Consider the following 13,691-nt stretch of genomic DNA (forward strand, 5'->3'; position numbering starts at 1 on the left):
ACACACACACACACAAACATACACACACCTGCTCCTGCTGCTGCTTTAAGTGTTTGTTAAAGGTAAATAAATGACTTGACACTAACTGCACTTGTAGATACTTAAAAAACACTCAGTCACACTTTTAACCGGCGTGAAAGGAATGAGTGACGAGGGGCGTTTCAAGCAGTTCTGATAGATTTTTGGGGCTCACATCAAAGCGGTTGGGAAAAACAAGAGGGCAGAGAGGAGTTCAGTCCTCAACTGCCCTCCAACCTCCCCAGAGAGAGAGAGAGAGGGAAAGGGAGAGACAACGGGAAAAACATGTCCTCTCACAGATCAGAATCAGAGAATATCTGAATGTTTGGTTTGTTACGCAGTCTTGTGACAGCAGAGGCTGTTTTTCCAAGTCATGTCTTGGTCTTGGGAGACTCTGTAAACCGCTGCACAGGCACGGCAGAGTCACACACAGCAGCACAGGAGCCACGAGCCAAAAAATGTAGTAAAACTGAATCTAGCTGCGTTGGGTACATCAGCATTTTTAACTGGAATCTAAAACAAAACATGACACGGATCAAATTCATGAGGCTGTGTCTGTCAGCGAGCTGGCACAGAGAAATAATGGTGTCACGCTCCCGTCAGTCTGACACAGTGACCCTGGATAAACCGGTGTTTGCTGACGCTGTCGACTGGTCAACAGCCACCGCCAGTTAATGCAGGACTGACCCTGCTGTGGCGTGTCAGGCTAAACACTGACTCCTATAATAACTATTTTACTATCAGGTTATCATAGAGCTATTGTGGGATTACTGTAAGTCTGAAGCAGGTGCTGGCAGTGACTGTTAAGAGTCTGCTGTGGTCAAGACTAAAATATCTCAACAACTATTGGATGGATCGCCATTAAGTTTTATTTAGACATTCATGGTCCCCAGTGGACGCATCCTAATGACTTTTCTGATCCCCAGAAACATTAATAAAGCTGATGTGAGGTGTGAATCAGTATTTATAGCAACACCATTAAAGAAACTAACATTCTATTACACATAGATGATATTAATACTCATGTAGCCTAAAACAAGGGCATTTCAAAATAAAACAAAGTCGATCAACCTATTGGGCTCTTAGATAGTTCCAGTTTTCTGAGCCTTCAATTTGGATTTGAGTGAGTATGTTTGCTCAAAATATTTGTGCTTTGTCTCATAGTGGCGCTTCACAGTCTCCACGGTCTCAGAGCATCTGAGACAAACTGGTTTTTAACTGCCCGTGGACATATTTGCTCTGTTTTACACGCATAACTAGAATAGAATGCCTTTACTGTCATTGCATTTTAACATAGAACAAAATTTGCTGTTTCTCTTAAAAAGGAAAACTATACCCAATTCACTGTACTCATCCGTCCATTCACTCACATGCTCACATAAAAAGAAACTGTGGGTTGAATGATAAATAACTATACAAATAGAATATAAAATAAAGTGATTATGCAGTTATTGCACATTGTGCCGGAGGTAAAATTGTTGTGGTGGCAGTGGAGGGTCACATTATGTAACTATGGTCACTGTGTATTGGGCTCCAAGCACTTCCAAAATGCAGGTGACCATGTACTTGAACGCCTCCTGCATGGTCACTCGCTGCTAACGCTATGTTTTCTGTCTAGAAACAGAGTCAGAGTGTCCATTCTTGATTAAAAGCTGTTTTCAATGGTCTACTTCTCGCTTTTCTCTGACTTGTCGCCTGGTCTCTGGTCTCTGGTCTCTCCCAGAGCCCTGAAGCTCTGCCCTGCCCCTTCATAGGGCAGAGCGGCTCACTGATCACTAGTGCATTCAAAGTGTATTAATATTAAACATATCGTGTGTCCAAATTGCACCAAATTTGACACTGCACTCCCTTGGGTCCCCAGCAAGACACCCTCTAAATGTGGAGTTGATCAGATGAAAAGTTAGAGATACGCAGAGGACATGCAGACAGACAGACAGACAGACAGACAGCTATGTCTCAACAACTATTGGACAGATCACCATAAAATTTGGCATGTTCCCCTTTGGATATATTGTACAAACTTCAGTGATCCCTTAACGTTCCATCTTCTAAAATTTTCCATTTTTCGAATACTTTGGTTTATGACCGTTCAGCTCAAAGCAACACCGTGCCAAACTGCAGCCTCACCTTTTCAAACCCCATGCCAAAACTAAACAGCAGAAATCAGGTTTAACTGGATGAAGTTCCAGAGCTAAAACAATTAACTGATTATTAGGGAACAATTTTGATAATAAAGGAATCATAAGAGTCAGCAGGAACTCAAAGCATTCCCTAGTTTCTCCAGTGTGAACATACACTGCTTATCTTTGTTTATGTCATAGTGAACTGCATAGATTTGGTTTGTTCAGACAGAACAAGACATTCAAAGACATCACCTCTGCTCTGTCAACTTGTGATAAACATTTTTGACTGTTTTCTTACTTTGTAGATCCAACGATTAACTGAAAATGGAATGGAAAGAATACAGATGCACATTTGTAAAGGCATTCATGGGCTTAAAAATGAAAATAACACTGGTATGGTTAGTTAAGCTGCTCTGCCAGCAGTTAAATGGTTATTAATGGGCTTCAGTTTTGTTCTAAAATACAACACATTCTCCAGGATCCTCTTTCAATCTAAGAGGAAACAGAAAATGAGACAGATATCTGAAATAGAAAAAGAGAGACTGACAGAATGACAAGTATGTTCAGCTGTGGAGGAATGAAATGCGGCAGGGCCTGCTCGCGTCTCGCAACTTCCCAGCAAAATATATTTAGTTGTCAAAGACGTTTGCTAAATCTAGAATAATCTGTGCCATCCTGGGTAGTCCCAGAGGATATTTCTATCTGCAGCAGCCCCCCCCCCCCCCACCCCCGTTTTTTTTTTTTTTGCCTGGCGACGGGCCGCTGCATGGGAAAGGCATGTGAAACTGGAGTCTGGGCCTAGCGGACCTCGTCTGGTCTGGTCATCCCCAGCAGCTCCTCAGCCTTTGTTCCTCGGGTACAACAATGTGCAAATTAAGAAGTGTCAAACAGCTGACTCGGCATTAAACCTAAAATAATATTCCTGCAACTCCAGAGAAGCTCATTAAAGACGACAGTGATACATCTGATATGTGTATCAAATGCGAAAAGGAAGTAGGAAGCAGTAAGAGGGTGAATCCAGGACATATAATACATAGAAATACCTATAGACACAACGCTTTTCATACCTGGATTATATCCAGCTGATCATAACATTTGAAGGAGACAACAACATACATTTGTCATGGGCCAAAAGAGTTATTGCTCTGTCATGGGAAAAGGTCAGTAGGGCTCAGTATGAGTCAATAGATGTCTGAATTATCTACGACTCTGCCCTAAGAAAAAAAAAATCACATATGCTATCAGGTGTAATCAGCTACTCTTTCACAACATTTGGGGACCGTTCAACATCTAAATCCATCCAAAGTTTTTTTTTTGCAACATCTGCACATTCACATAAGATCTACTTAAACTCACCTAATATGATCCTAAACCAATTTTTTTCCTTTTTTCTTTTTTGGAGGTAGGGTGGGGGTTGGATTGTGGAGTGGAGGATGTTGTGGTTAAATCTTCTGTTGCCATACTGGAGATTCTATTCATGTGTCCTGTATTCTTGTGCGTATGTGTATAGATGTACACATATACTGGTATGTGTTAAATTATTGTTAAAATCAATAGAGACATTGTTTGAAAACGCAGTTGAAGCCAAGAAGCCGGGGTTTTTTTAATACTTTGCATTCGGGTTGCCATCCTTCATTGTGACCACAATGAGCACACTAACCACTCAAAGACTTGACAGCCACATGTTTCCAAGCTGCTAACAAACAATCAAAGGCGCTCCTGCCGCTGCCGCCTTTCATACGGTTCAGTCAGTTCATATTAAATTAAAAGGCATGTCGATGATTACTCCACCAACTGTGTTCATTTAGACAAGTTGTCACCGCAGCCTCATGAGGGCTTCCCAGAGGAGGACTGCACATAGGATGAATTTTTGACGCGGATGTTTAGTTGTGCAAAGGTTCACTGTACAAATAAACCCAACACTAATGTGATACAATACAAAGACTCAACCACAGCGGAGGACTGTTAGAGATCAGAAAGAAATCACAATGACAACCCAACTGCAGAAAGTCCACGTCTTTTATCGTCTTCCCTGTGAGACAGCTGCCGAAATCTACAAATAAGAATCAAGACACATGTGAACTGAAAAACAATAAATGTGATGACACTGAGGCAGTGATGTACATGGACACAAGGCGATAACATTAAATTCTGCATGTTCCCCCTTTTTTTTTTTACTCCAATAAATGCACCACAAATACCACCTGCTTTTATTCTCTCTTAGCTCATCTCTAGAGGGGGGGGGGGGGGGGGGGGGTGACAGACACAGTCACTGAGTAAAAGGCCACAAGTGTTGTTGGTCTAAAAATTCCATTCTGTGTTAAAAAAGAAATGTGAAAACAACTTTGGGAGGAATGCCACTTATGTCCAGCCTCTCCGAGAGCCTGGTGCAGCATTTCAGAGCGAGGCCTGAAGCAGCTGACAGACAAACGGACACCCGCTTCTCCCATTATGTGTCGAATCTTATGGAAATAGGTCTCCTATAAGTAGACTGACATCTCTGTCTCTGTGCGCATTTAGACAGCGTCTGGACACATGGGAAGGGCTCGTCTCACGGGGAGCGGAACAGAGCTGGGTCAACTGTGACAAAAGTAAAACTGTCACAACAGTTCTCAAGGCTGCGAGGACTGACCTGCTTAAGAAATGTGGACTCTAAGCTATAATATTAGTCAAATAGAGAAGGGCTGCTCAATCAAACCTGCACAATAGCAAAGAAAGCTATTTAGGAGACCACTTTAAATACTTAATTACAACACATATGGTCAGAAGAACAGTGTAGCACCCTGACCACAATCATGAACTTAATGGTAGTGAGCATTTCGTCTCTCCAATAGAAGCTTTCTTGTGGGTTTCATTGGGCTGTATTAAAGTCTGATACTTGGTTGTCAAAAAGCAAATATGTTGGACTCCCTTGAAAACGAGATGGTTCCTCTCAAGGGGCTATCCATTAATAAAAATTTGGAAAATATGACCGCTACTTCATCAAAAAGTACACAATATTTTGCTTTCTTAGTCAGAGTCAACAAAGTCAATATCCCCCTTGTGTCTGTACGTTAGCTATGAAGCTACAGCCTTTAGCAGGTTAGCTTAGCTTAGCTTAGCTTAGCATAAATACCGAAATGAGGGGAAATAGCTAACTGTGGCTTTGTTTCCTGTCATATTTCACATACCATTTTAGCAAGTGGTATCAATCTTGTCATCTTTATTATGACATATGTCTTGAAGGGAAAAGTTAGGATTGTTGACAAAGCCTGAACATGAATAATAAATCTTTATATGTGCTTACAACATTACTGCTACATAGATGCCAGGTGTTAGCTGAATTCTCGAGTGAGCCCTATCAACTACAACCTCATAAAAACCTGCTGAATAAGTAGGTTTGTTGTTACCCTTCACCTCCAACATGAGTGCAAAGTACAGAAACATACGCACCAAACAGGCAGAGCCAGTGTTACTTGTAAACTACATTTTTCTTTCTTTTTGAATAAGTATTGTGCAAATATGTGGAAGGGGGGAAAAAAACAACAATGGTGTCCCACAGCTCTACGCGAGTCCACTGAGTTTGGCATGTCCTGTTTAGGTAGCATTCTTCACAATATACACAAAAAACACAAGCAACCTACAGGTCTGAAGAAGGAAATTCCACACCCACACACACCCACACACACACACACACACACACACACACACACACACACACACACACACACACACACACACACAAAGTTGTAGAAAATAGTGCAAAGTCATATCCAGGTGATTATTCAGTGTTGTGTTGTGAATCACACTGATATGAATGGAGTCAGTTGGGGAACCTGGACAATGAGGCGTGGTGGTCTTATTGTAAGAGGCGGGCTGCTGGAGGAGAGATGTTTGAACTTCCAGGACAAGGAGCGAGGTGAAAGCTGAAGAAAAACACATTGTCCGCCAATGAAAAAGAACACCGAAAACACATAGGGCAAAATGACACCAGATCAAGCGATGGCGTGTTCGCAACCTCCCCCACAACCAAAAGACAAAAAAAGAGCCATCATAATGAAAACACTGGGGGAAGCAAAATAACAGCGGGGTTCAGCGCATGTGAATAACCTTTCGGTGCTGGAAACACAGCTCACCCTTTCCAGAATAATTGAATTTGGTGTGCTTTGTGACCAAGCATAAAGGCCTCCCTTTGCTGAGCGGCAGGCCGGCCATGGCTGTTGCATAACAGAGCTAATAAAGGAGGCCTACAGGGCCCTGGATGGAGAGGAGGAGGCAGACACGTGGGAACTGCCTCTGTTCTGCTGCTTTGTCTGGGGCCGCAAGCAAGCAGAGCCCCTGGGCATTAGTGTAGGCATGCCTGACATAACGCTCATTCCACAGTAACAAAAAAGCCCCACAGAAGTGCTCAGCTTATCGGCAGGAGCTGGCGGGGCCGCCCCCTAGCCACTCGAGGTATCCACCATCCTTTTTAGACGTAATAATTGTCAGGGGGTGACGGTAATGAGTGCAGGGGATGTAAAAGGGTCTGCAAAGTGTTTACAGGTCGTCTCACAGACAGTTCAGTAAGATGTGTGCCGACTGAGAGGTACTCCATCAAGTTTCCCCAGGTATCTGCGCACTGCATTCACACATCAATCCAATTTTTCACTACATGCTGTCATCTAACCAAAACCGCCTCGTCCTGCCTCTCCGCTGCCTGCAAGACGTCAGCCGTGCCAGCAGGAACAAATTTGAACTCTGGCTGATACGCGGCTCCATTGCAGCACATCACGATCATCATTGACAATTATGTTTCAGCTCAATGGCTCTTGTGTTTTAGTGATTAAGCGATGATCCGCCGGCGACACGCCTCCCAGCAGCATGGCAGACTCGAGGCTCCCGAGCGTCAGACGGCCCTCGCCGAGAGCTGTTAGATCACAGGACGGTCGTACCTGCGCTCGGCGATGCCTCCCACAAGGTGTTACACTGAGCTTTTGTTTCCTGAGCATCAGAAGTTGAGGGGGACCTCCTGAGGCCTGCGTTTGACTTCAAACACAGATCATGTTATGCCAAAAACATGAAGGTTTCATTCTTGCCAAATAAGGTTTTCAGCCCCCTCTGAGTGTCACACTTGTCATTTCAGTCTCCAACACAAACTGACACAAATGACCAAGAACCACTTAAAACTGGTCTGGGAAATCTGGCTCAGTATGAACTACATGTTTTACAACTAAGCTTCATCATCTCCAAGGATGCAACTACTGATCATTACCATTATTTTCTCAAGTGACTTTAGGATCTATAAAATTTACAAAAAGTTACCCATTATGTCATCAAACTAGCTTGTTTTGTTTGACTAACCCCATAGATATTCAATTCAAACCCACATAAGTCAAAGAAAAGCAGCAAATCTTCATAATTGAGATGTTGGAACAAGAGAATCTTTTAAATTTTTGTGGTTATCTAGTCGCCACTTCATTTTTGGTTGATCGGCGTATCGGTGAGTCGACTAATTATTTCAGCCCTACTTATCCAACTGATGCTAGTATCAGTCAAAGTTGACTAAGCTCCCATTACGTTGACAGATCCCTGCACCTGACCGCACTGGGTTCATTCTTCTGATTCCCCGCCACACAACGTCAGGAATCCGATCACAATCGCTTTGTTTCGAAATCTGGGACGTGGTCTCATGTAGCAGTGCGTCACACTCGGTTAAAGCCTGTAACTCATGATGATGATGGCCTACGATAACATGCGGTTGATACCAGACAACCATCCTTAAACTATCAGCCTTTGATTTTTTCGTTGTAGAGCAGCTGCCGCACGTAAAAAAAAAAAGGGAAGACCGCAAACACATCATGCTCAAGTGGCATGCAAACAGAGCGTTTATCCGCAGCCGTGAAGAGAGCAGCAACGACGACTGAATAGCTGACACCTTTTTGTATCTGTTGCACGTTAGCAGAAAGTCAGCTTTAGTGCTGCACGGTGGCGTGATTTATTGGAAAGTCAGTATCAGGTGGTGACAGAAAAGATTCCTCTGGTCGAGATAACCTATAAATCACTGAGCAGCACCAGAACGAATGCAGAAAACATTCTTTAGTCATGCAAACGTAAAGAAAAGGAAGAAAAAAAAACAGAAGCCAGTGTCCACCCCCTTCTCTCAAACGTTGACGACTTGAAGATCTTTTGGAACTGCTATCAGCTTCACATAACAATGGTTAATCAACTTGCAGGGAGGAGGAGGTGTGTGTGTGTGTGTGTGGGGGGGGGCTTCAAGGAAATCAGGTTTTTTCTTATCTAGATTACATACAGCTACTACATTCCCACTGCTGAAATCAGCTGCAAGAAATCTGGTTTAAATGTTTGCTGGAGAAGAGGATAATCAAAGTTACACACACACACACACACACACACACACACAGACATTTAAATTGGACTCTGTGAAGCATTGTGACTTTCTTGCTTTTTCCCTCATAGCACAGCAGAGTCAAACACTCGCTATAATTCCCAGTAATCTCACAAAGTCGGCCGTGAATGCCTGATCGAGCCTGTTTCTGGGCTGGTGAAATCCCAGTCCCCACAAAAGCACATCCTTGCAGCTTTCCCAGTGGCCCAACTAGCATTCCTCGCATACTTTCACAAAGATTTCTGGGAGTTGAAGTTTAAAGCTCTGGCCGTGTGCTTGTGCTCCATTCTCAAATCCAGTGACACACACACACATACACACACACACAGTTAAAGAGTGGTTTTGGACTGAAATGCAGAATTATCGAGAGGAGACTTCAGAGCTAGGTCTTGACACACTGGTCTGAAGGAGGTGTTTTTTTTTTTTTTTTATGAAAAGGAAAGGGGGGGGGGGTGGATAACAATAGCTCTCTGTGTTAGGTGTGTGAACCAGGAATGTTTCAGGTCAGTGGAAGTCATAAATCTACTGAGTTTACTGATGAGTCTGAATGATTGAGATTTGACACAGACATCAAGTTTCCTTCCTCCAATGAAGAAGAGACAGATAGCCTAAGTACAAACTCAGGTGAGCAGGACTCATACATGTACATTAGCATGAGTGGGTTTTTCTGTTTGCTGATAACCAACTCCTTGAAACATAACAAAGCAAGGAAAGGCTTGATCTGCTGTCTAACCCAGTCAGACTACAGAGACACACTGGTAAAGCATTAGAGAGAAGAAGCAGCTGCACGGTAGGTGACCATGGGCGTTACATCCCGTGTTTGCATGGGGACTTCTTCAAGAGGTGGGGAGGCCGACTGCTGACAAATCTCAGCTGATCCATCGGTCGCAGCTACATTGGATCACATTAAAGGGAATGGAGGGAAATATACTGTCCTGTCCCCCCCACAAAAAAAAACAAAACAGCCTTCCCTCTGTCGCCCCCCCCTCCCTACTTCCCTCCCTCTGGCCGCCCTGGCATCTCCTCCTGTAAATGAAGGCTGTTTGTTAGGAGGACTTGTTGGATTAATCTTACTTTGTGTGACTGTGTGTAATCCCAACACTCCCAGGCCTTTAGCATACCTATCTCTGGGGTCAATCCATGAAGTTTGCCGGGTGTTGTGGTCGATAAAAAACACTCTGCCATCGAAATCCCGGGCTTCCTCCCAGCCCGCGGGCAGCGGCAGCTCCGAGCTCTCTCTCCGCTTACCGCCGCTGACCCACGGCATAGCGTCGGGATGGTGAGAGGGCTGAAGCCCCCCTGCCCTGCTTTTTTATCCTCCCGAAAAGTCGGTCTTCACTGCATTACAACCAACTCTACCTCGACGCACTTGTCGGCGCAAAACAATGGAGACGTAAATACAAAACTTTCCACCGAAGTTGTCCGTCGGAGATAAAAAAAAAAAAAAAAGTCCCGCTGGAGGTACATCCACGTTTCTTCACACGACTCCCCCCCAAAAAAAACACCGCCGCCGCCGCCACCGCCGCGCTCTCACGGTCCTCGGTCCTCCATGTTCGCCTCCTCCACCATATTTCATTCCTCCGTGTCCATATTCGGGAAGAGCGGATTTGCATAAACGGGTCGGACGTACGACTGAGCGAGCTCCTCTGTCCAATAGGGGAACTTCAGAGCTCAACACTTTCATTAAAGTTCATTATCTGTGGAGAAGAAGAAAAAAAAACCCCATCGATACTACGGTTTATGTAAAGTTTATTTACATTCACTTTAACTCAATCAGAAACAGAGAGGGATTATAAAAAGACAGCGGGACAAAACTGTTCATTTCTATTTAACCTGCATGACATAACGGGCCGGTACCATCATATAATAAATTATTATTATCATTAACTCAAAAAAGGGGACATGGCTGAAGTGGGTCAGTAGTTTAAATAAGTTTAATTTAATTTAAATGTACTGACAACATCAGGAAAGCAGCAATAGTGTGGTTTGTTGTTGACTGCAGGTAGTTTGAGTGATGCAGCAGCGCCATCTGCTGTCCCCTACACACACTGCAGCAGTTTACACTGTCCAGTGTATAATGTAGGCCAGCGGGTTTTAAAGTAGGGGGCTATGATGGGGTCCTTGCGAGGATTACAGGGGGTCCCCAGCAAAAAGGAGAATTGTTCATTTCTGCTATAATTCCATCCATAACACAATGACACAATTTAGGATTATTTTGGTCATGAGTTTCATACAATTTCTGCAATAAATCGTCAAATCTGTGTCCTTGATGGGGAAAGTTTTAGAACCACTGATGTAGTCTACCTATATTATAGATCCAAGGTAATGCTGTTTGTACATTTTTTTAATTCCCTTTAAAAATCACATAAACAGAAACTGACCTGCCCCTTAGACCCTTAAGCTCCCTACTTAGCACCACGTGAGGACCCCTGAGGACATTTTTGGGACAATTTGCACCAATTACTGTCTATAGGAAAATATCCACACACCTACCAGCTGCAGGAGCAATGTATTACAAGAGTGCAACAGTATAAAAGTTCAGGGGTCACAGCAATTGTACTCTCGGTGATTTCCCCATGGCCACTTATAAAAGTACATAATTAGACCAGATATAAGAAAATTATTATCAGATAATAAACTAACTCAATGTTGATAACATACACAACATACTTAGTGTGTGTGATGTGGGAGAGAGAGGCAGTTTTGCTGACATTTTAGGTACTTTAGGGTATTTGTCGACCCCTATGTGTGACTACAAGGAACTGCAATAACACTAATAAAACATTTCCTCATACTTTTCTTCCAGTTGATGGTGCAGTGACTGAAATACAGTGTGACTTGAAAATCAAGTGGAATTTCCACAGAGGGGGGGGGGGGATTCTGTTGACAAACTGGTTGGATTATCACAAGTATTTTCTTCATACCTGTTTCCTTGAGGAAATGTTCCTCAGAAGAGACTGTGAGAGGAAATACAGGCTCAGCAGGAGATGTGATAAAAAGTGATTCCTGTGCATCAGACAAGTGCACTCCTGCTGCAGTCTGACAGTCAGGGCAGTCAGCTGAGCATTTTGTTCTCCACAGAAGGAGGAGTTTAGCAGGCCGGGGATTTTATCTGTGCGTTTTTGTCTTCGTGTTTGCTCGTGGTGTGTACAGCTGTGTGTGTGTGTGTGTGTGTGTGTGTGTGTGTGTGTGTGGTTGGGAAACATTTTCTCACATCACAGCTTTGATCTATAGCCTCCTACAATGATTTCCCACAGGCTGTGTAGTGTTCATATGAGAGGACACAATAAACTGCACTGTTGTTTCATTTTCAGTCACATGAAACAAAAAGCGGGAGTGTGAGAACAACAATCCCAGACAGATGAACATAATTTCATTAACTGGTTATATCAGCTGCTGTGATCATCAATCAATCTTTTTATCCATGGAGCACATTTAATTTGCTTGTGTAATGATATTACATGGATAATAAATTAATGAACTTGAAGGCACTGGTTGTAAAGGATGTCCTATGGAAGACACATGATACACTGATAATAGTGTCTTTATGAATGTATTCATTTTCCATACGTTTATAAGTTTACAGAATGGACACTTTTGAAGGAAGTAAAATATGTTAGTATGAAGTTTTAATCACAGAATAAAAACAAAATGAATAAAGCATCTCTGCCCAAGAGAAGAGCTTATCTCTTTCTGCTCTGTTTTGTCTGTCTGTCTTGTGTTTGCCCATTTTAATTGCTTATTTGGACACTAAAATTGCTATCTCTCATGGAGGACGCACAGGATGCAATAAATGGACATCAGGAGGTTTTTTCATATAAATTAAGCTGCTGTCTACGTCTAAGTGTGTCCCCTGTGGCCGGCAGAGGCAGAAAAAAATAGGCATTTGACAATGATCTTGTGGAAGCTTGGCTATCTCTGCCTCTGCCCTTGCTGCCCATTGGCACAGCAGCCGGAGCAGGAGGACCACAAAGGGGAGGGCCGAACGGGGCCCCCCTCTCCTCCCCGCAGCAGAAGATGTGTGCTCCTCTGAGTGGGAACTGTTTGTGAAAGAGCTGCGAGTCCAGAGCCCAAGCGGTCAACTCTAATTATCAGGTGTTGTGAGCTGCTCCTGTCCCAAGTGGACACTGCAGGTCTCTCCATCTGAAGTGCAGTCGGAGAAGAACTCTTGTGGCTCTGTCAAGCGTAAAGGTCAAAGAGAGAGAAAGAGAGAGAGAGAGAGAAAGATGGACACATGCGCCTGCGCTTTGGAGCTGCTGGGGATGCTGTTGTATGTCGGAGCGTGGCTGTGCGCTTTAGCCACCACTATCTTACCACAGTGGCTGACCATGTCCACTGCGCTGCTGCCAATAGAGAGTTACGAGCTGGGCCTGTGGGAGACATGCGTGGTGCAGGATGTCGGGGGTATGGAGTGCAGATCGTATGACAGCCTGCTGGGCCTTTCCAGTGACCTCAAGCTGGCTCGCATCCTCATGTGTGCCTCCCTCGCAGTGGGCTTGCTGGGAATCCTGGTGACTATACCTGGACTTCACCTGATCAACAGCTGTAGAGGGAACAGAGGCAATCGAACCAAGAGGTCTTTAACCACCATGGGAGGGGTGCTGGGAATGGTCTCTGGAGTGCTGTGTCTGATCCCCGTTTCCTACATGGCCCATTTAGCCGTGATACATTTCTTTGACGATAAAGTACCTGAGGTGGTGCCACGATGGGAGTTTGGAGATGCCTTGTTCTGCGGCTGGGCAGGAGGATTTCTGCTTATAGTGGCCGGGTTGATCTTGGTCACTTCTTGCTTATGTTCACAAGAGGAGCCTCAGCCTGCGATGCAGCGGAGGTACCAGGTGATGAGTACTGATGCTTCCCTCAAGAAGCGGTTGGAGTATGTTTAAGGAGCCGAACCATGAAAAAGTGACACATATAGAGACTGACAACACAACACAATCACATGTAGAGCTGCACCTCAAACTGCTTTTAAAACAATGTCAGTAACTGGTTGTATATCAAAGACGACATTCTGTATAAAGGTGGCTTCATTGCTTGTGGAAAAAAAGATCCATTTGTATAACTGAACCAATCAATCAATCAAAATGCAACAGTACATTTGAAGATAATCTGCTGTTATCAGTTAAATGAATATATTTTTGAAGATATATTTTATAAATGCTTTATATTCTTTATTCTGGGAT

The 13,691-nt window shown here is 43.8% G+C and overlaps 2 protein-coding genes across 2 annotated transcripts in view; one reads left to right on the forward strand and one right to left on the reverse strand.

Moving 5' to 3' along the window:
- wwc3 (WWC family member 3) overlaps positions 1-10,024 on the reverse strand; it is a 29,357-nt gene extending 19,333 nt beyond the window's left edge. The window contains exon 1 of the mRNA XM_053322576.1: positions 9,630-10,024. Coding sequence (XP_053178551.1) covers positions 9,630-9,775 — 146 coding nt within the window. The 5' untranslated portion in view covers positions 9,776-10,024. The remainder of the gene's footprint in view (positions 1-9,629) is intronic.
- A 2,710-nt stretch (positions 10,025-12,734) lies between these two features.
- LOC128361973 (putative claudin-24) lies at positions 12,735-13,394 on the forward strand. Its single transcript, XM_053322585.1, has one exon. It carries the CDS (start codon positions 12,735-12,737, stop codon positions 13,392-13,394), a length of 660 nt encoding a protein of 219 aa, XP_053178560.1.
- The last annotated feature ends 297 nt before the right edge of the window (positions 13,395-13,691 follow it).

Source organism: Scomber japonicus, chromosome 7 (assembly GCF_027409825.1).
Source record: "Scomber japonicus isolate fScoJap1 chromosome 7, fScoJap1.pri, whole genome shotgun sequence".
Classification (NCBI taxonomy): Eukaryota; Metazoa; Chordata; class Actinopteri; order Scombriformes; family Scombridae; genus Scomber; species Scomber japonicus.

Bases quoted from the DNA above. Each gene is read 5' to 3' on its own strand.
- LOC128361973 (XM_053322585.1), top strand. From the start codon at position 12,735: ATGGACACATGCGCCTGCGCTTTGGAGCTGCTGGGGATGCTGTTGTAT.